This window comes from Pavona decussata, unplaced genomic scaffold, assembly GCF_977016875.1.
Source record: "Pavona decussata unplaced genomic scaffold, jaPavDecu1.1 SCAFFOLD_280, whole genome shotgun sequence".
In the NCBI taxonomy this organism is placed as follows: domain Eukaryota; kingdom Metazoa; phylum Cnidaria; class Anthozoa; order Scleractinia; family Agariciidae; genus Pavona; species Pavona decussata.
In genome coordinates, this window is record NW_028145681.1 from 1,037,481 (window position 1) to 1,057,765 (window position 20,285).

Here is a 20,285-nt window from a genome sequence, read left to right on the forward strand (position 1 = left end):
AATTAAAATAAAGTCTTGTTTTGAGAACTTGTTTACCACGTCCTCTTTCCTTTTTCTGCGTCCGCCATCTTGTCAACACGAAGCTTGGTGGCCCCGCATTCCAGGCGTTGCAAAAGATTGGGAACGAGTTTGTTACCAGGTATTCGTGTCGGATCGGAGAAAGAAGAAGTCTTTCTCTGTAGCATGAAGGAACTTCTTCGTAGCGTTTTAATACAGCTTTTAATTGGTTAAATTTTATTGTTTATAACATGCTTATGCTCATGAATAGCAAGAAGAACTGGGCAAACGGAGGAACAACTGAACAAACCAGAAACCAAAAACCAGAGACGTAAACGGTCCGCCGAGTGCTCGCCGGCGAAAACGAACGAACGAGAAACCGAGTGAACGAACCCGCGAAGCTGCACGACCGAGTCGACAGCTCTTTTGTTTGCAGTTCTAAGCTTTATAAGAATCGATTTTCTGATATTCTAGTGCAAACTTAAAAGCACTTATCTTTTCGGAATGAATGGAAAGCGATTGTAGCTTTCGTTCTCATTACTTTCATGAATGTTAAGTAAATATTGAAAATCTTACGCACGTATTTTCATTTTTAATGTTAGAGTATACACGGCATTCATGAAAAACGGGTTTTAGTTAGATTAGATTAGTTGTATTTAGGTTTTGAATTTTGTTTAGGAGAGTTAGGTTATTTCTAATTTTTATACTCCTGATGGATTTTACCGTGTTTAAATAAAGAACTATTCTTCTAGTGAGCTCACCAAAAAGAGAATTAAGAAAACAGCATAGATTGACGAACTGAAGTAAAACAAAGCACTGTCTGCTCAGAAGGTCTGTCATTCTCCTTAGGGGCACAGTGAACAGACCTGGTAGAGAGTTCAAGGAACATCAAACAACGAAAACCACATGAACGAAATATGGAAACGTAAAAGCGAGGGAGAAAATTTTGAATAAATTCAGGGTGAATCTCTGTACCACACGTTTCAAACTGCGGCACCACAGCTGACCTTCTCTTTAATGGTTGTTTCTTTTTGCATAAAAGAGCCCCTGGATTTCACCAGAGTGCACCAAATTGAATTAAAATTTTCAAAATTTCCTGGGGAGGCCCCCTATACCCCCCTAATGGGAAGGGGTGACCCCCTCCCATACCTGCCCCTCCGTCGGCTATGCCAATGGCAGAAGGCACTTCGCGCCTTCTTTAGCCGGCTCAATTTCTCAGCTAACCGGCAGACAAATTTCTTAGCTACAACCCTGAATATTTTAACTTGGCAGTGCGATGGCTGTGGAATAAGTCCCATATCAGGCACGAGATGGCACTGTAATGACTGTTCCAAGAATAACAGTGTTGATTTCTGCACAGAATGTGTTGAGAGGTTGGTGCTATCATCATCATCATCATCATCATCATCATCAGTCCTTTCCACGCCACGCTAAAACTACACAAAGAAATTATTTTCCGCGCCATATTAAAACTACACAAAGAAATTGTTTTCTCCTAACGCTGTTACTTATTTATGTACCCTTCGTTATCCCACAGTCAACCTGAATTTGCTAAATTAGACAACCAACAATATTGCACAACAGTAACACCATAAGGATGCAAAGATGACCATAGATGCAGAAGGTGTATCCAAGAATAAAATATGTCTCTAATTTTGAAATATTGCTCCCACAAAAGATGTGAAGATTTATTTCTTAACCCCCGGTCACAACACTTTCACAGACCTTCAGCTTAAGGACAGTGCCTACTAATACCGAAGCATTTTTGCGCGGTTTATGACTATGCGGGAAACGCAAATCTTAGCAAGGGCTATTGGAATCCAAAGCCGGACAATTGGGGGTAACCATTCATATTTTTAGAGATAATTAAGCAAAAATAATTGTAAACAGCGCCAACATACAAAACAGTGTATGGAATTTTTTCCCAAATTAAAGCTTTATTATCTCGAAAAAATGCGTGGCTACTCCTAAGTTTCTTTTCGAATTCCAATAACCCTTGCCAAGATCTGTTTTTCCCGCGTAGTTATACACCGCACAAAAATATATCTGTTTTAGCAGACTTTTTCTCGGACCATCGCGAGATGAGCAGAACGTATGCGCAGTAGCAAGAGTAGGTACCGTCCTTAAAAGTTTAAAATTCTACTCGTAGTTGTTCCTTTTCTCGAATTCTTTTTCTGTTTTAATTGTAAACGCGACTCAACAGCAACGTCGCTGGACCATCGTGTATAAATAGTTTTAACATTTCCATTGCAGGGGCAACGTGAACGTCGGCTCTCACACAAGTGAACACAGTTTGGAGCCCGTGAACAGGAACTCTTCGTTCTTCATGGACGGGGATTATGTTGGTCTCAGTGAAGGCAGCACAAGTGCTGGTTATAATTATTTAGATCCTAACTTCCTGCCATCTGCTAGGTAGCGGCGTTTTGCCTCTGTTTCAAAACGAGGCTTACTAAGAACCGTCTTGGTGTCGTTCTCACCAAGAGGCAAATTACAACATGGTAAATGGTGTACTGATTTTGCGTTATATTCTTATAAATGTATTTTTTTGTGGGCAAAGAAGGTAAACGTGTTACTTAAGTAGCATCTCGATAAACTAGAATTCTAGTCATCTTGAATTTGTCGCGAGCAGAAGTAATGTCTCTTTATTCTTTTGCGAGAATTTAACTTTCCGTATCGAAATTGTTGTTGACTCGTTCAGTTTTCTCTTTCTTATGAGGACTTTGGCGCATATTCGAGATACTAATTTGTTTTTGTCTTAAATTACTTTTTTTGGGATAACTATTAAGGAAAGATGCAGGAATACGATACACGACTCCAAAGCAACTTTATTTATGAGCAGTGTCATGTAAATTAGCAGTTGAGTATTTTGCTTAGTAAAGGCACTGTAAGTGAGCAATCGGTGCAATTGTAAAACCATTGGACGTCATAGAACAAATTTGTTTAGAAAACAACCCTTTGTAATCAAAAGATTCCTTGAAACCCGAGTTGCTCACTATAAATCGAAGATGGACCCTCACGCATGTACAATTTTTGCTTTATGACGTGAATATTTTTTTTGAAAATGTCGCTGTTGCACTGGCCTTTAAGAAGGTGTAGTTTGCGACACTTGAGCATCTGCGGTTCAGTGTATTTGATTGTGGTGAAAAAGGGCAATCTGACTCCTTTCCACAATATTAACGAGGATCCTACCTAAGATATTTTCTTTGGGAAAGAAAAAAACTAAGGAGTGAGAACTGAGTAACATGTTGTACATGGTGCTGATCATAATTTCTTTTTTAAAGATGGAGAGTAGAGCGCGGGTTGTGGAATCCAGATCTAACTTCTCAGAGCATGAATGAGGTTTTCAACTTGCCTTTCCTTTGTCTAAATATTAAGAAGCTTACGTGAATAGTGAGACACCATCTTTGTAACTTGTCGGAGCTGGATTGTTGGGAGAAGGGTTAGGATTTGAGAGGTTTCACCTCCAAAGCCATCCACATGAAAATAAGTCAATACGTCATTAAGTTGAGAGATGATGCGAATAAAAGAAAACGTCAACCACCGAGCATTTGTCTTGTTTTTGTGTTAAACTACCAGGGTAACGAGGGTTGTCCAATACGATCAAAAAGATGTGTTAGGGTAACTATACCCCCTCCAGGAACTATGGGGAGACTGGTGCGAGTGAGGAATTATGGGAGTGTTTAAGTAGACGGAAGGAAATTGTTCCAATGAATAAGTGCACTTCTCTGCAGTGAGTTGTATAGGAAATACTCTTTTAGGTAAAAACTGTTTAACAAGCGTTACGCTATCCAGAGAAATACCGAAAAATGGACTTACTCGTCGGCTTATCATCGTATATCAATCACACTAGAACTCTTCCAAAGCCTCTGGAAAAGCTAGAGAGACTGGTGGAACATGCGCACATTGCCGTTGTGACGTTTGTGTTTTCAAAAAAGCTCCGTTTTCGATGTCCAGATTAAGGCGTTTTCAAATTTAACCGGATTAGCACGGATGGGACCTAAGTTGTCACTTGTTTAAGCTTTAATCAGCGGTGTAACAGTTTCAGCGCTCGTGTGCCTGCTGCATTGTTGTAGAGGTAGAGTTATGTTCACTCTGTTTTATGCAGTCACTTATCCCAGGATTCCAAAAGGGAGTCGACAGGGTGGTGACTTTGGGAAAGAAGGCTGGGAACGAGTTTTCAAAAAGGCACTTTTCCTTAACTTTAATTACAGTTGCTGGTGCATGAAGAAGAAAAAAACTTCAGCATTATAAAGTCGTTATCTTCCCCGGGCCTCAAATTCTCATGTCAGTTCGTGCTGTTTCTCGAGGAGACAACTTCTTAACAGGGCCACAATATGAATAATAAATTGTTTTTTAATCCATGTGATGGACTTTTTTCCCGTTCTATCCATAAATTCCCAAAAGAGCGTACCTTTAAGATTTAATCACCGCTTTTTGAAGGCATGTAAAGCACAGTACTTCATTTCAGTTTGTGTGCAAACTAGGCTTAACTTTTAAAACCAAGCTTTTAAACTGAACAAGAAAATTTCTTTGTACGCCGGTTTTCGCTGCAAAATTCTGCTACATACCGCATTGTTTGTGAAATTCAAAATTAAACAACCTCGATTTCTTCCAAATACAGACAATATTTCCAATTAAAACGAGTTAGTTTGAGTTGTGCTCAACAAGAGGTAAAAAAAAAACTTCTAGGAAGACTACATTAGGTTTACCGTAATTGCGACGGAGATAAACAAGTCAGAAAATGGCACTTTGAACTTATTCATTATTGATTAAGGCTTGGTTTCTTGTCTCAACCTAAGCATGTATCTAGACAGTATTCTCTCTTAAGATTAAACCTCAGTTTTCCAAATTGGACATTCTTCCTGCTTGAATCGAGTAGACGTTTCCACGCGTCTTGAATTAGTGAAGACGACGCGCGAAGCGATAGCGTATGTATTGTTTTCTATAATGACAAGTTTAATAAATCGTGACACCCAATGGGTCGGTTTGTGTTACCACTGGCCGATCTATGGCGTCTCGTATCCTTCTCCCGCTTCACGCAGACAAGGCTTTCTCTACAGGTGAACCGTTGTATTCACTTTTAAAGTTAACATTCATTACACGCCATACTGTATAATATCCCTTGGTTTGTAGACAATTCTTGAAACTGTAGGAAGCTTCCTTTTCAAAGGTACCGCTCTTTGTTGTTTAGTTTTGTTATCAGGCCAGTCCGGTCGAAGACTATCCACAAAGAATTAATTTACTTTATTTTTTCGTTCATTATCCTCTTCTACATGCCAAAACTTTAATTACCCCTCGACGTCATGTGAAGGAAAGCTATTTCTTTACAGACAGCACTTACATCCGACCGCAAAAAGTCATTTTGTTTCCAATGCCACGCTTATTTGCATTTATCAATTTCGCATCAAACACATTGGCAACAGTTTGTTTATGATAACTGAACGTTGACCTTCAAAACATGTTTTGGAGCATTTTTTGCTACATTTTTTGATTTATAAATCTTGTCGGCAAAATAAACTGAATAAAATTGCCAAGGAAGATGTTTTTTCTTTTTTCAGATTCATTTTCTTAAGGAAAAATTCCGAGCGAGACTAAGTCGACAATTTTAAAGTTCGACTTTAAAATTGAGCTTTGAATCATTTATCTTATCCAAAAATGTTTAATTTCGCGTTGTCAACCGTTGCTTAGTGCTTATTGTCAAAGGTTTTAGATTGAGGAAAGTAGTTAAAAACCTCAGGAGATCTAGATACTTTTAATTTTTTGATGAAGACATAGATAGTTCGTAAAACAGATCTCGTTCAAAGGCTCTTTTACTCCCTAGCCTCGGATCTATCCCCTAAGTCCGAGTCTTGATCAAAAAGCACTTTGACATAATTCAGTTTCTAGTGTGGCTGCATTGTTTCCCCAGAAGTCTTTGAATTAAGCGCTTTCTATTCAATTGACAATTTTGGTATTGGCTACCTTATCACAATTAACGACGCCATTTGAAATGTTGATTCAAAACTTCAGTAAAAACACACCTGTCCAAGTTTGCTAACTTAAATATGCATAATTTGCTCGAGCGGCTTCATTTGACAGGGAACGCCTAGCTTGGAGAGGATAGAGTCGCCGACATGGAACTGCTAATTCTTACGGTCCTTGCTTTTCTTGGAAATCAAGCATTTGCGGTGCAACCGATCGCGAACGACCCGAACAACCAAAGCAGGTAACACAAAAAATTCTACTCCTCTATGACTTTCGATACACTACTGAATTTTCTTCGCTAAGAGAAATTTAGAAAATAAACGACGCCCTTTGGCAGTTTTACGTCGAGTTTTCAGGGATGTATTATCATGCGAATTAAGCAAAACACAGAAAAACAAAAAACAGCACACCGATAAACTTATGTTTTTCCTAGTTCCAAGCACGAAAATTGCCCAGCGGCTTAAGGAAAAAAAATATCCAGGTTTGAGTTGCTTTCCAAATTTTGGCAGCAGGATGCGTACAAGATAACGAAGTATTCTGATATTTAAATATCGAAATATGTTCCAATAAAACACATCCTGGTATCATAATTTAATACCTCTTGTCACGGATTTCTTGTCAATTTCGGAATGCTCCGTAGTTTAAATATAAGATTTAAACTATTTGATCTGCTTATTGACTCTGTGACTTGTTATGTTTACAAGTGAATCGACGCTATCCACGTCAGATTGGCTTCTTTGCTTGAGCTCAATTTTTTAGTCTTTTTAAGGGTCGAGACAACTTTCCACTGCAGATATCGATGTTCCTTTTCAAATGCTGAATTGTGTAGGATCCGCGCGGGCAAATTTGCACTTTTATAATTTCGCAAGAGTTGTCTCTGAATTTTCTTTGTAATAAATCAAATCTAAAAAACTTGACGGAACTGCCATAAAAATAAAGGTCTTATAGTTTTATTAAGACGCCTCCGGATTTAACACTTGATTCTAAATTGACATCTCCGACAGAAGCTAATGCAGAGATTTACAGTCACTTGCCAACAAAGAACGTGCGGGTGTGAGTTTAGTTTTGAGCGGACGGCCTTAGCTTTTATCGCTTTAATTAAACTGAGTGAAACCTATAGCTTGCACCCTATTGCTTTGAACTTAAGCATCTGTAAAATTTCTTTTAAAAATTTATCTCGCTTCGCAAGTTTCGGCTTGATTTCGGTTTTGCAAACGTCCTGCCTTCGATGATACTCTTAAAAGCGGCTTTCAGCTAGCTGATAAAGGTGGAGCAATGTTTTTCTGCTGGATTTGAGTTCATACTAAAAACAATGGAGTTATTTTGCCCATGGCGGCGAGAGAGCTTTGAAAACACTCCACGGGAGATTTGCCTTTCATTCTCAAACCGATTCGTTTGTTTTCTTTATAAATTCAAGCAGATCTAGGTTCGATCTTGTTTTGTGAACAAAGCAACTATTGCTGCTACTTTCCGTGTTATTTCAATTTGAAAATAAGTTATTAAATTAACGAAAAAGAAAATAATGTTATCGAAAAGCTATTTTGGTCGAGACTAATATAGCGCTTGTCACGGCATCAAACTGAACTGACTCAGAATCAGCTGAAACTGTAGTAATTAATAAAGAAGGAATTGAAAGTAATTTCTTTTTTGGTTTCTGATAAAAGAAAACAAAGATTCATTCTATTATATTTGCGCTTAGGATACGATTACCATAATTACCCTTCGAACCGTCACCCCATATTTATCATGCTCCAAACAAAATTCAATAACATTGGTCACACGTTGTCACAAAAAAATCGCAAAACTTTAGATTAAATATCGGTGTGTGTTGAAACTCAGAAATTTCTTCCTTTTTTTAGCTTGCTATCCCAAATCTCAAGGTAAATGAATGATTTGAAGGGTTTCTTCTAATTAGCAGCTGTGTTTTTGCTTTGCTATTGTACGTGTGTTTATGAATATAGATTTTGCAACCTTCCTTTATTATTCAAAACCAATGATATTTTGGGGTGCTAATTTTTGCGATAAATTCGATCATATTTCGCAGTTTGTCTCAATACTGTATTGTCATGCATCGCCTTGGGTTAAATTGCCTCGCGAATCCCGCTCTCATTAAGTTTAGACCAGGTATCAAAAGCTTTTCTCGCCTTGATTAAAATTTATTGAAAACATTTGTCCTGTAATTTTTTTATTTCCCTAGTGGAATTTTCTATGACCCTAAGAAAGGCATGAATTAGTCCAATGTACTTGCGCTGCTTGTCGACTAGACCAGCGTCTATCAGTAGAAGGCGCGCATGCAAGAAACCACATCAGAAAAACCTGTGCACTTTTGAAAGTGTATTTTCCTGTTAATCTTTTAAAATTCAGTAAATTTTCTTCATTGAACAGACGCACAAAGTCCACGTGAATAACTGTTTCAGGTATGAGTTGACCTTAAAGGCTGGTTTCCATATGATCGCAGATCGCAGATCGCAATAAGGTCTGCGATCGTCTGCGATCATATGGAAACTACTTCTGCGATCGTCTGCGACCCTGCGATCGTGATCGCAGACGATCGCAGAAGATAGAACCATGTTCTATCTAAAGGCTGGTTTCCATATGATCGCTGATCGCAGATCGCAGATCGCAGATCGCAAACAATCACAATTGATCGCAGACGATCGCAGGAGATAGAACATGGTTCTATCTTCTGCGATCACGATCGCAGGATCGCAGACGATCGATGCAGAAGTAGTTTCCATATGATCGCAGACGATCGCAGACCTTAATGCGATCTGCGATCCGCGATCATATGGAAACCAGCCTTTAGATAGAACATGGTTCTATCTTCTGCGATCGTCTGCGATCACGATCTCAGGATCGCAGACGATCGCAGACCTTATTGCGATCTGCGATCCGCGATCATATGGAAACCAGCCTTAACTAAAACCAAAACAACATATATACCAGATATTGAAGCGATTCATGTGCAACAAAAATACTTTCTAACATTGATAACATATTTGCTAAAACAGCTACTTCCCCTTTCCCCTTCTCTCGTCCCAATTATTTTCCTGGCGGTTTCTGAGGATGTCATATATTTATAAAAATAAAAGGTAATAAAAACTTCTTATCGCGGGTTTTCTTGTGGATCAAGTTGAAAATCATTTCAAAACAACAGCTGTATAAATTTAAGTGTTTTAACGAGTCTTTGTAATGCGTTAGGCGACAAAGCCTGATTAATGACAGATTTTTTCACACGGCAAGTCAATCCAAACTGAGATATTTGCACCTGATGCTCTTGCTTCCCCAAACCCTCCATTTATCTCACTTAAACTGTGCTCTTTCTAATTATTATTCAACACATTGTAACACTGCCCCAAAATGGTTATGGTGTGGTGCACACAACAGATTTCATGCACGTACGCGCGCGTTAAAATGCTTCGAGTTCCTTTTTAGTAACCAATAAGCAGCTTTTCTGTAATAAAACTGTGCTTTGTTATCAATGTATTAAATAATAAAACAATTATCCTGCTCCATTTTGCGGAATATCGTCTGATTTTACATAACTCAGGGATTAACTCGGTCTACGGCGTTGTCGGGTAAGTATCAGGCGATATTCTGCTTGAATTCGCATGATAATTGTGCTTATTTATGTTCCCATGATTAGATTGTGTAATTTAAGTTAATACAGCAAGAATCCTCTCAAGACCGCTGATCTCTTCTCAGTCTTCACTTTTACGACCCGGCTGCTTGGCGTTAGAATTTTTAAATTGTTTGCCGAGCTTTAGTTTTTATTTTCTTGTTAAAATACTTTAAAAAAAAACCAAAAATTCTATGAATACGCCGCTAAATATTTGAATAATGCTTGAAGCTTTTGCCTAACTTAAATGCTCAAAAAAAAAAAAGAAAAACTGCTGGCATGTGAGAACCTCCCCGAAAACACAGGATTGATTCCCGATGAAGTATGTTACGCACGACGTTTACTGCTTTGGTTCTGCAAAGAAGTCAACTTTCATTTATCACGGTTGATTCCGTCGGGCAATAAGCAGGCTCTCTCGCCATGTCGTTTCCGTAGAAAAGAAACATTGCTCCACGTTGTTGTTCTTCACCCAGGTGTCAAATGGGTACCGACGACATATTGCTGGTGATAACTAGCATCCCATTCGGGGGAGTACTAATACTCCTATTCACATGCTGCTGCTTCTCCTGTGATGGACTAGCATCTGATCCGGGGCCGGGGGAGTATTAACGCTCCTAGTTGCTTCTTGTCACAGAAACATGTGTGGGATTCCTGTGGCTCGTGTGCCACATGTCCCATCTTAAAGATAATTAACTTTCTTGTAGCTTTGTCTAGATCAGTTTACTTTTTTGATGATATTTGCTAATGAGGGAGCTTGTAAACAAAATTTCGTCTCATACGCATTCTTTTGATGGGCTTAAAAATTAAGCCCTCATATTGGTTGATGTTTATGATTTTCAATTTCTTTCTCTTCGGTCTGCAGCCAAGCAAACTCTACTCCACCACCTCATCAGCTTTCATCGCCACAAAAACCCGATCCCGAGGCAAAGGGAAGTGGCAATGTCACCAAGTTGATAACTAAATTGCTTACTGGGTACGATAAAAGACTTCGCCCTAACTTTGGAGGTAAGCAAGCACCGTTCGTTTGTGTCTGTATTCCTTCGTTTGTTCGTTCCGGCTCGTTAGTAACTAATTAACTCGGTAGTCAGCCAAATAGTTATTTGGCCAACCAGTCAGTCAGTAGTCAGACAGTTACACAGTCAGTCAGTCAGTCAGCCAGGCAGCCAGTCAGTCAGTCAGTCAGTCAGTCGGTCAATCCGTCCGACCGTCCTTCCATCGGCTAGTCAGTGAGACAGTCAAAGAATCTATCTTTAATTCAATCAGCCAGGCAGTCATTCAGAAAGAGAATAAGTTAGTCTTTAAATCAATTAGTCATTTAATTAGACATTCAGCCATGCGTCAGTCAGTCAATCAGTCAGTCAGTCAGTCAGTCAGTAAGTCAATCAGTCAGTCAATCAATCAGTAGTCAGTCAGTAAGTCAGTCAGTCAGTCAGGCAATCAGTCAATCAATTAGACAGTCAGTCATGAGTCAGTAGCTTAGACAGTCAACCAGTCAGTCAGTCAGTCAGTCAGTCAGTCCGTGAGTCAGTCCATTAGAGTGTCAGTCACGAGTTAGTAGTTTAATCAATCAATCAATCAATCAATCAGTTAATCAGCCATGAGTCATAAGTTTCAGATCAATCAATCAATCAATCAGTCAGTCAGACAGGCAGACAGACAGACAGACAGACAGACAGACAGAGAACCAGGTACTCTCAGAAAATCAGTCAGTCTGGTCAATCATATCATGATCAGGCCAAACTTGTACCCTAGAACTCCTTGTAGTTGAATTTCTAGCTTTTCAACAGTAAGATATGATTAATAAGATTCGTTGCCTTGTTTCAGGTCCTCCTGTCAATGTATCTGTGACCGTGTTTATCGAGTTCATCGGCGATATTGACGAAATCAACATGGTGTGTGTTTTTCCTTTGCACGTTACAGAATGTTAACTGATAGAAGTGTAATTGATGTTTCGTTCTTCTCGCCTAAGTTTCTTTGGCTAAGGGAGGCTTGTTACATATTGGGCGGTGGCGGGAAAAGACTGGAAGAAGGCCGGAAATTTTTTATTTTAGTGATGACAAATCGACAAACAAACACGAAAATAGACAGCCTGAATAATTAATTATAAACAAGAACCTCTACCAGGAGTGGTCTCCGAAAGGTAAGACCTTAAGAATACAAATATTAATTCGAATACAACCAAAGAACCAGCTTCTCTAAATAGAGACACTTTCATTCATAATGGACACCTTCGGGGCCACACTTTGATGTTCGCCGGTTATACGAGTAACCAAAGTCCGCCTGTAGATCGGTTTAAATTAAGTGACCAAACCAAAACCAAAGTAATTACTCAAAACATTCAGGACAAAGGTAAACAACACGATGGACTAGGGAGAATAGAACGCAAAGCAAACTTCAAGCGCTGCGAGTAAGTCACAATCTACCGTACCGAAAAAGAAGGCGACTGATATATTTACCTATAATTCTTAGCGTGCGAAGGCTCATAAAAACGCACAAACAAAGTTCTAAAGACTTTGAACCTAGCAAACACAATGTTGTTAGCACAGGGACGAATTTCGCAAAAAATAAGCTTTCCATGGGCCTATTGGCTGTGTTAGGTTCGCAAGGTATTGTAGGAAAGTGTATAGCCGCCATCTTTATCTGTACGGTTGGGAAGGGAAAACCACAACAAACCACAGCAAACGCGAGCTTACACCTGTAATGTCAGCACTCAATTGAAAAGAATTCCAGTAGCGGGAGTAGTTTTTCATTAATTCCTCTTCATTTATTAAACTCTCGCCTGGATAGACCATTTCCGAGTTGCTTTGAACCTCATTATGAAAGTGAGGCTAAGTGCAAAGTTTTTGTTATGAAAATAAGTTTTCATTCATATGCAAATATAACTAATTTTCATATGAAAAGTTTTGCACTTAGCCTCGCTTTCATAGTGAGGTTCACGGCAACTCGGAAATGGCCTATTCAACTCCTCTCCTTGACACTAAATGAGCCTGTATTTCTCAAAACAGGAGTTCACTACAATCATGTACTTCCGTCAATACTGGAAAGATGACCGTCTTCGTTACCATGACACAGAGTACCCTAAGCGGCTCGCCTTCAATCCTGAAATGCTCAAGTTTATCTGGGTACCAGATACTCACTTCCCTGGCATCAAAGATGGACTTAGACACGACGTTACGGACGATAATGAAGTGATTCGGTTATGGCCTAATGGCTCCATGCTGTATAGCATGAGGTTGCGTACTGATTTTGAGAAATTACAGAATATGTAAAAATAACACACTAAAATCTGCCTTGTTCCCAGGCGTCTCTGTTTAGTCGCACATGGTGCGCATGGTATTGTGGGACTATCATGTTTCGTGCCCTTCCCAATCCCCGTGCCTCTAGTTTTTCTGCTCTTTCCGCGAGATGCGTCACGAGGCAGTATTTAAGCCCAGTTCATGGAACGTTCGGTCCTTAAAATTAGTACATATTTACCCTTTATTTCGGAAAGTTTATGTACTCGTACAAAAACATTACTTCCTCAAAGTGTTGATATGGATCAATCAAATTCACACAGAGATGATGGCTCACAGCTAAAAAAGATCTAGTCTTTTGATATTCCTTTGTGTAGAACTAAGATCAGATAAAAAATAAAAGGAAAAGAATAATCAGGATTGATACTTTTCAGTACGTAGTAAGTTTACAAACTACAAAAGTATTTTTGTACGCATCTTTGTAAAAGAAGAACATTAACCTCTCATATTTTCGTTCGTCGATTTAAGGCTTAAAATAAAGTCCCAGTGCCCCATGGATTTGAGAAATTTTCCGATGGATAAACAGAAGTGCCGTCTGAACATAGAAGCTTGTAAGTAAACTTAATTTTTTTTATTTCAGATGATAATGTCAGATACATAGCATTAAGAAACGTCTTTTCTCAGTTTGGAGTGGAGAAACCCCATCCACTATGAAGATATTAGAATAAATTACTTTTACCATCATACGTTTTCGAACCTTGGCGGATGCGAGGAGAGAAAGGGAGAGTTTGAGGGGAGGGAGAGGGGGGGGGGGGGGGTCTCCTCTATGTAGGTGTGTGGAGGTTCAGTCTTGGTATTCTTTGTCATTAAGTACATAAAGATATTGTAAAGAGTCTAAAAGCACACCTTAATTATATGAGACTTTTTTGTTATCAGTCAGTTACGACGACAAGGAAATGACCTTGAACTGGCACAAAGTCAAGCCCGTGGCGGTGGCCGAAAATATTGAGATACCTAGCTACACCCTGTCCGGTTACCGCTGGTATTCATCTACCGAAGACTTCACAACTGGTAAGGCTTCAAATGTGGCTGCCAATGAGAAAGATTAGCAAGAGTCATACCCAAGCTATATTTGACATTCTAGTCGCGTCAAAAACACTAGAATCGACAATACACTGATTTGTTAGGCTTTTGTCAGTTTTCCTGAAGTTTGAATGATAGTGGACGTCTAAAAGCCCCCGCATTTTTTTTGCGGTTGCGAGCTCACTGACATGGCCTTTGACTGAGAAGCGAAGCTGGAGTTAACCTTGTTGACTGCTTTTCATATGTAAAACATATTGCTCTTGTGCAAACTAATTTGTATTTTCATTGAGGTTTGTATTAAAACAACGTCAACTAGAGCCTCGCTTCCACTCAAGGCCAGGTCAGCAAGTTCACAACTGTAAAATCGGCTGCTGTTCTTTAGAGTGGAAATTTTCCATATTCACATATCTTTTAGGGCCTCTTTAAATGGATATTTTCTCAACTAACGCACGTTGATTTGTTCTGATTTTTTAGCCGCTTAAAAATGGCGGAAACGTTTTAATCGGAAACGGAATCTTAGGAAGAGATGACTGAAATGTCTGAAAATTTGGAAATAAAATGAAAAGAATGTTGCTGACTCTTCCCCACCCCCCCCCCCCCCCGCCAAAAAAAATTCATTAATTTCACTGTAATTGTAATTGCAAATTGAGGCAATAGCAAAGCCTTTATTGTCACTCAACAGAAAGACAATACAATAAACAATTTGATCGACTAAACAGTCAGAAAGTCTGGCACTAAGCTTTCAAAAGCATTCACGCTGGAATAAGCGATAACTTACAGATCTTACAAATGGCAGTAATCGAATGCCAAACACACCCTGCAGCAAATTTTAAAGTAGATGTCGCGTTCGTTTCTAACAGTTGATTTAATTTAGCTCCTTTAACTCTACAGGGCGTTACTCTCTACTAAGAGTTGAATTTGATTTACATCGTCGACTGGGATTCCACATGATTCAGGTGTGATTCAATTAAAACAAGGCCAGGTTTAAGGCCCTATCATTTCCCATAAATTGTTCAATGTCTTCTTTTTATCATTAAGAGAATCCAAAGGCATATAAATAGTTGTTCACAAGAGTAGAAGCTCATATACGTACCCCTTGCCGATCACATGATGGAATGTGGACTTAACTGATATGCCGTATATATTAAAAAGCTAAGACTGAACCTATAACATGTGCAGTTTTGTGAGAACGATAACCTTTGGAGAAGCGACTGTTACAAGGTCACGAAATGAAGGGTTCGGGGATAATGTATTTATTTGAATAAACGACCCGAAAGGTGTTCAGCAAAAACAGAATTCATCTGAGAAGAAGGTTTTTCAGTGTAATGTGCTTTAATACTTTGGAAAATGATTCCGCATCTGATTGAGCCCTCACAACGACAATGACGTCAGCAGGCGGCAAGAGAGAGGGTTCGGGTTCAAGTCCCACTCTGATCGCTGCATGGCTGGAGTTGTTTCTCGGTAGCCCTGAGTACAACTCCTCGGTCGCTGGTCTGCTTCCTGCCATTTGGTATTTTTAACCTGTTACGTATTACTTGTTTCTCATTATGTGAGTGGAGTGCCTTCAAACTAGCTTGGTGAAGCTAAATGCGTTGCCACTAAAAATAGCGTATCTGCATTTTTTCGAATGTCTTTTAGAAACCGCGACGGACCCATTTTGACGGGAGAGGGAAATGGAAATTTGAAATGAATCATTTTTAGCAAAACTTCAGTTTATTTCATAAACTTCTTAATGCGTTCTCTTTCAGATTTACTTGCCTTGCTATTTGATCGTGGTGCTGGCCTGGGTCAGTTTCTGGGTGGATCGTGAACAGACGGCTGCAAGGATTGCTATGGGAATCACCACTGTGCTCACCATGGCAACGCTGATTGGTAGTGCCAGGACCTCCCTGCCAAAGGTTTCGTACGTCAAATCTTTGGAATGGTTTCTGATAATGTGCTTCCTGTTTGTGTTTTCGGCTATTTTGGAATACGCCTTCGTCTCGTATCTGGTGTTTAGGAATCGCTTGGAAGAAAGGGAAAGAGAGGCGATGCGCAAGAAACATGACGAGGTGAGTGAAAAGACTTCGCCATGTTTTGTCTCGACAATTTACTTCGCAAATATAATGATAAAAAGCGTAAATGAATTGCGATCGTTATCGATCACACACAATTATAGTTCAAGTTCGACCAATCAGGAATTGTGCTGTTCAAAAAGTATTTCAAGTAGAATAGATCACTTTGTCTTGCAAGTGAAAATTTATGATGCCATCGTCTGCCATCAATCTTGATAAGGCTTTGGGGTTTATCTTCGTGCATCTGATTGGTTTACCTCGCGACCGAAAATCATTCTAGAACTAATTCCACTACCCACGACCTCCCGATTCGCACTTTGTCAAGTATCTGCTTTTTCTCTTTTTTGGTCATTTCTCTAAAGGTCTGAATTCATCAAGATTCTTGATTATTTTAATTTTATTAGGAGAAAACATGTGATGAAGCAGAGGAAACCAACGACAACGAAAAAGCACCCCAGTCCCCCGGCAGCCGCCATTCGTCTGGCCAGGAGGCGGTTTGGATCCCAGGAAAACAACAGGTCGAGACTCTGGTGAAGCCAGGAAGATGCAGGTCATCAAAGAAAAGTCCTCGGGAAGATCACTTTGTCAAGATTCTCAACACAGTGGAGTTTTTCTCCAGATTGCTCTTTCCGCTTGTGTTCATCTTTCTGAATATCGCTTATTGGCTTTACTATGGCGGAATTTTAGAGTAAGGGTGAGGCATAAGCCTGCAGCAGAGTAGGTTATCCGCGCATACGTATTTAACGCTCGTGATCGCATTAATTGTGAAGTAGTGGCTGTTTTAAGGTTTAACCTGCTGTGCTTTAAGGTCTTGTCACTTTTGCGGTCGGGTTTCAGTGGTTGTAGCGTTCGCGAGTAATTCGGTGTATTATGAATTTTAAGGATTTTTAAACTTTAGGTCAATTATTTTATTTGATTAGGTAGAGGATCAATTGACGAAAGGACAAAGGAAAATTTTCATTCCTAGAAAAGACCTGCTCTTGTAAGCTATAAGCGGGTAGAGTATCGATACAATATTTGATAGAAATTATATACTATGATAACTGTAGCAAATTGTAATATGTTGTTACAAGTTATGTTATAATTTCGTTGCCGAGGCCCATTGCCTTATTCGATGTGTTAATCGATCAAAATTATACTCCCGGAACTTAAGAACTTTTAGAATACTGCTTTAGGATGATTTATTATATTCATAGTTAAGAGCGGCTGCCTGTAAGAATCGAGAACTGCATTTCAGCGACCACTTGGTCGAATTTCTGATATTTTGTCTGAAGATACCCTTGGATTAACTATTTTCGAAAATCATGTTTTAAAGTTCCAAGGTATTTTATTTTTTGAGAAAATTGCAAGAGTTTGAAATGCGGACAAGGTGCGGTCACGGACCGATAAAAACCGCGAAAATTTAGGTCAAAGGACGAAGCCCCGTTCACGGTGTAAAATAACCCAATGAACTTGAAACTTTACACAAACCTAGACCAACCATCTCGCAAGAGAATTAATACAATAAACATTCCAAACTCGCTGGCTGCTTTCTAAAGCATGCAAATTTGTGTACGCTACTCAAAATGACCTTGAAACTAATGCTTATTTTCATTGAAATAAAAGTGTTTCTGGTATGTCATTTTCTCTAAATTAAATCTCATACATCGAAAGACTAAGAACAGAACTTTATTTGTACCAAGTTTCAAGCTCTGATTCAAACTCTTTCCCACTCAAGGAAGATCGAATATGCGTGCGATACTTGCGGCCGGCAATTCACGTCACGAATTATGAGATCAGAACCGATTCACAAACACTTGACATCTGGAGCCCGTGAATGTTTCCAAACATCACATATTGGGCCCTAAAACTAATCAGACGGACTGAAGACAGCCATTCAATGTTTTTCGATCCGAGATTTCTTTCCTACTCTGCTCTAAAATAATATAGTTATTCCGGCTACGAAACATGTGCAACAAATTTGCATACCATTTCGACGTCGCAGGAAAAAGTAGTGCAAATCATACTTTACAGCTCCTTTATCTTCTTAAATGAAGTAGTCGATCAGTAAAATGGAGAAAAGCGTGTGAGTTTGTTCCTGTCGTGTTGTTTTGAGTGTTCGTGTTTGGCAGCGACGGCTCAATTCAATAAGCCAGTGTGACACTGATCAACTCTAACTCGATATTCCCTACGGTGATGTGGGTAGCGCGCACGTGATCCTGGCCAGGCACTTGTGCGTTCAGGGCGCTTTTAGAAAAGTACTGCTTGTGGGCCAAGCTACGACTACCCTGGTGATGATGACCTTGACGAGCTTAAGGACTGTTCAAGAGATCTGAGAGCCCACCTTTCCAGCCTTTGTTTTTTCCGCGAAAAAAATCGACGTTCAAGTATTAAAGGGGAAGTATCATGGGGGTTTTGATATCTTTTGTTAAAAATGATGAAATAAGACCTTCAATCACCTGCCAAATTAATAATTCAAGAATGACGAGAGGAACGAAATCAATTCAATTCTTGAAAGAAACAACTTGTGATCTGTTCTAGCGCATTTTGGAAACAAAAATGCGAGAACTTGAAAAACATTAGCCTAATATTTTTCAAGTTTCAATCGAAACTGGCTTACCCTGTCTCTGGCCAGAGGCACTAATCGACAGTTTTATTGTACTGGGGTGATAATTTATAACAAACTTGACAATTATTTTGTTGTTTCTGCTGACAGTCAAACATTTTTGGGTTTTGAAATGACAGCAAATTTTCGTGATACTTCCCCTTTAATGTCAGTCTTTGTTTTTGTTTTTTTTTTCTTACAGTAATGCAGATCCCGGAACGTGGATTTTTTGCGAAAAAAATCTATCCATAACTACCATCCCCACAATTAATAGTAGTCTGAGGGTATCAACTTTGAGGGTATCAGAGTAGCGAATTCCCCACCGACCAACGCGACCTCCCCCACCCCCATCCCCTCTGGCGATAAGGGTCAATTGTGGTTATTGTTTACTTTCCCAAACCGGTTTTATCGTTGTTCCTGCCGGTTTCTTTCAATTTTCGAGAAGATAGGAATCTTGCCAGCCTTGGTCTGTCTGGTGATGGCCACGAAAACTAACTTATTGCTAGCGCAAGCGGGTGAGGGCCGTTACTACCCTATTACTAGCACCTGCGGGTGAGGGCCGTATTTCGCCTATTCATTTTCCAATTTCAGATTTCATGCTATTATTTTTTTCACAGAGTTGAAAGAAACTGGCAGGAACAGCGAGAAAACGCTCTAGGAAAGTAAACAATAACCACAATATTATTGACGCTTGTAGCTAGGGGGAAGGGGGGAGGTCGGGTTGGTGGTCGGTGGGGAACTCACTACTATGCTCTCAAATATACAGATTTCATACTTTTAATTGTAAGGATGGCGGTTATGGATGTTTCTTTCTTTCTTTTTTTTTTTTTTTTTCGCGAAAAAATCGACGTTCCAGGGTATGTATAATTGAAGTTAAAAAACGAAATGAAACTAATACTTGAATTTTTTGCGCGAAAAAAAAAATCAAAGCTGGCAAGATGGGCTCTCACATCTGTTGTACAGTCTTTTAGCTTGACAAGGTTTTAATCACCAGGGTAGTCGTAGCTTGGCCCACAAGCAGTACTTTTCACTATTTACAGTTCCTAAAAGCGCCCTAGCTTGTACGCGCAGGATTCCATACCGAAATGCCTGGTCAGGATCACGTGCGCGCTACCCACATCACCGAAGGGAATATCGAGTTACAGTTGATCAGTGTCACACTGGCTTATTGAATTGAGCCGTCGCTGCCAAACACGAACACTCAAAACAACACGACAGGAACAAACTCACACGCTTTTCTCCATTTTACTGATCGACTACTTCATTTAAGAAGATAAAGGAGCTGTAAAGTATGATTTGCACTACTTTTTCCTGCGACGTCGAAATGGTATGCAAATTTGTTGCACATGTTTCGTAGCCGGAATAACTATATTATTTTAGAGCAGAGTAGGAAAGAAATCTCGGATCGAAAACATTGAATGGCTGTCTTCAGTCCGTCTGATTAGTTTTAGGGCCCAATATGTGATGTTTGGAAACATTCACGGGCTCCAGATGTCAAGTGTTTGTGAATCGGTTCTGATCTCATAATTCGTGACGTGAATATGCGAGCCGCAAGTATCGCACGCATATTCGATCTTCCTTGAGTGGGAAAGAGTTTGAATCAGAGCTTGAAACTTGGTACAAATAAAGTTCTTTTCTTCGTCTTTCGATATATGAGATTTAATTTAGAGAAAATGACATACCAGAAACACTTTTATTTCAATGAAAATAAGCATTAGTTTCAAGGTCATTTTGAGTAGCGTACACAAATT

The 20,285-nt window shown here is 39.5% G+C and overlaps 2 protein-coding genes across 5 annotated transcripts in view; both read left to right on the top strand.

Moving 5' to 3' along the window:
- The window catches only part of LOC146455375 (ZZ-type zinc finger-containing protein 3-like), a 29,211-nt gene extending 25,669 nt beyond the window's left edge, over window positions 1–3,542 (top strand). For 3 of the 4 annotated variants that reach the window (XM_085094462.1, XM_085094465.1, XM_085094463.1), the window contains 2 exons: window positions 1,270–1,370; window positions 2,251–3,542. In XM_085094462.1, coding sequence (XP_084950588.1) covers window positions 1,270–1,370; window positions 2,251–2,413 — 264 coding nt within the window. In that variant the 3' untranslated portion in view covers window positions 2,414–3,542. The remainder of the gene's footprint in view (window positions 1–1,269; window positions 1,371–2,250) is intronic. The other variant, XM_085094464.1, reaches the window with a different exon arrangement.
- Window positions 3,543–6,028: 2,486 nt separating this feature from the next.
- On the top strand, window positions 6,029–17,156 carry LOC146455376 (glycine receptor subunit alpha-2-like). Its single transcript, XM_085094466.1, has 9 exons — window positions 6,029–6,202; window positions 10,443–10,585; window positions 11,405–11,472; window positions 12,586–12,812; window positions 13,342–13,424; window positions 13,750–13,884; window positions 14,788–14,852; window positions 15,645–15,947; window positions 16,355–17,156. The coding sequence occupies exons 1-9, from the start codon at window positions 6,111–6,113 to the stop codon at window positions 16,640–16,642; spliced, it is 1,404 nt and encodes a 467-aa protein (XP_084950592.1). The 5' UTR covers window positions 6,029–6,110; the 3' UTR covers window positions 16,643–17,156.
- The last annotated feature ends 3,129 nt before the right edge of the window (window positions 17,157–20,285 follow it).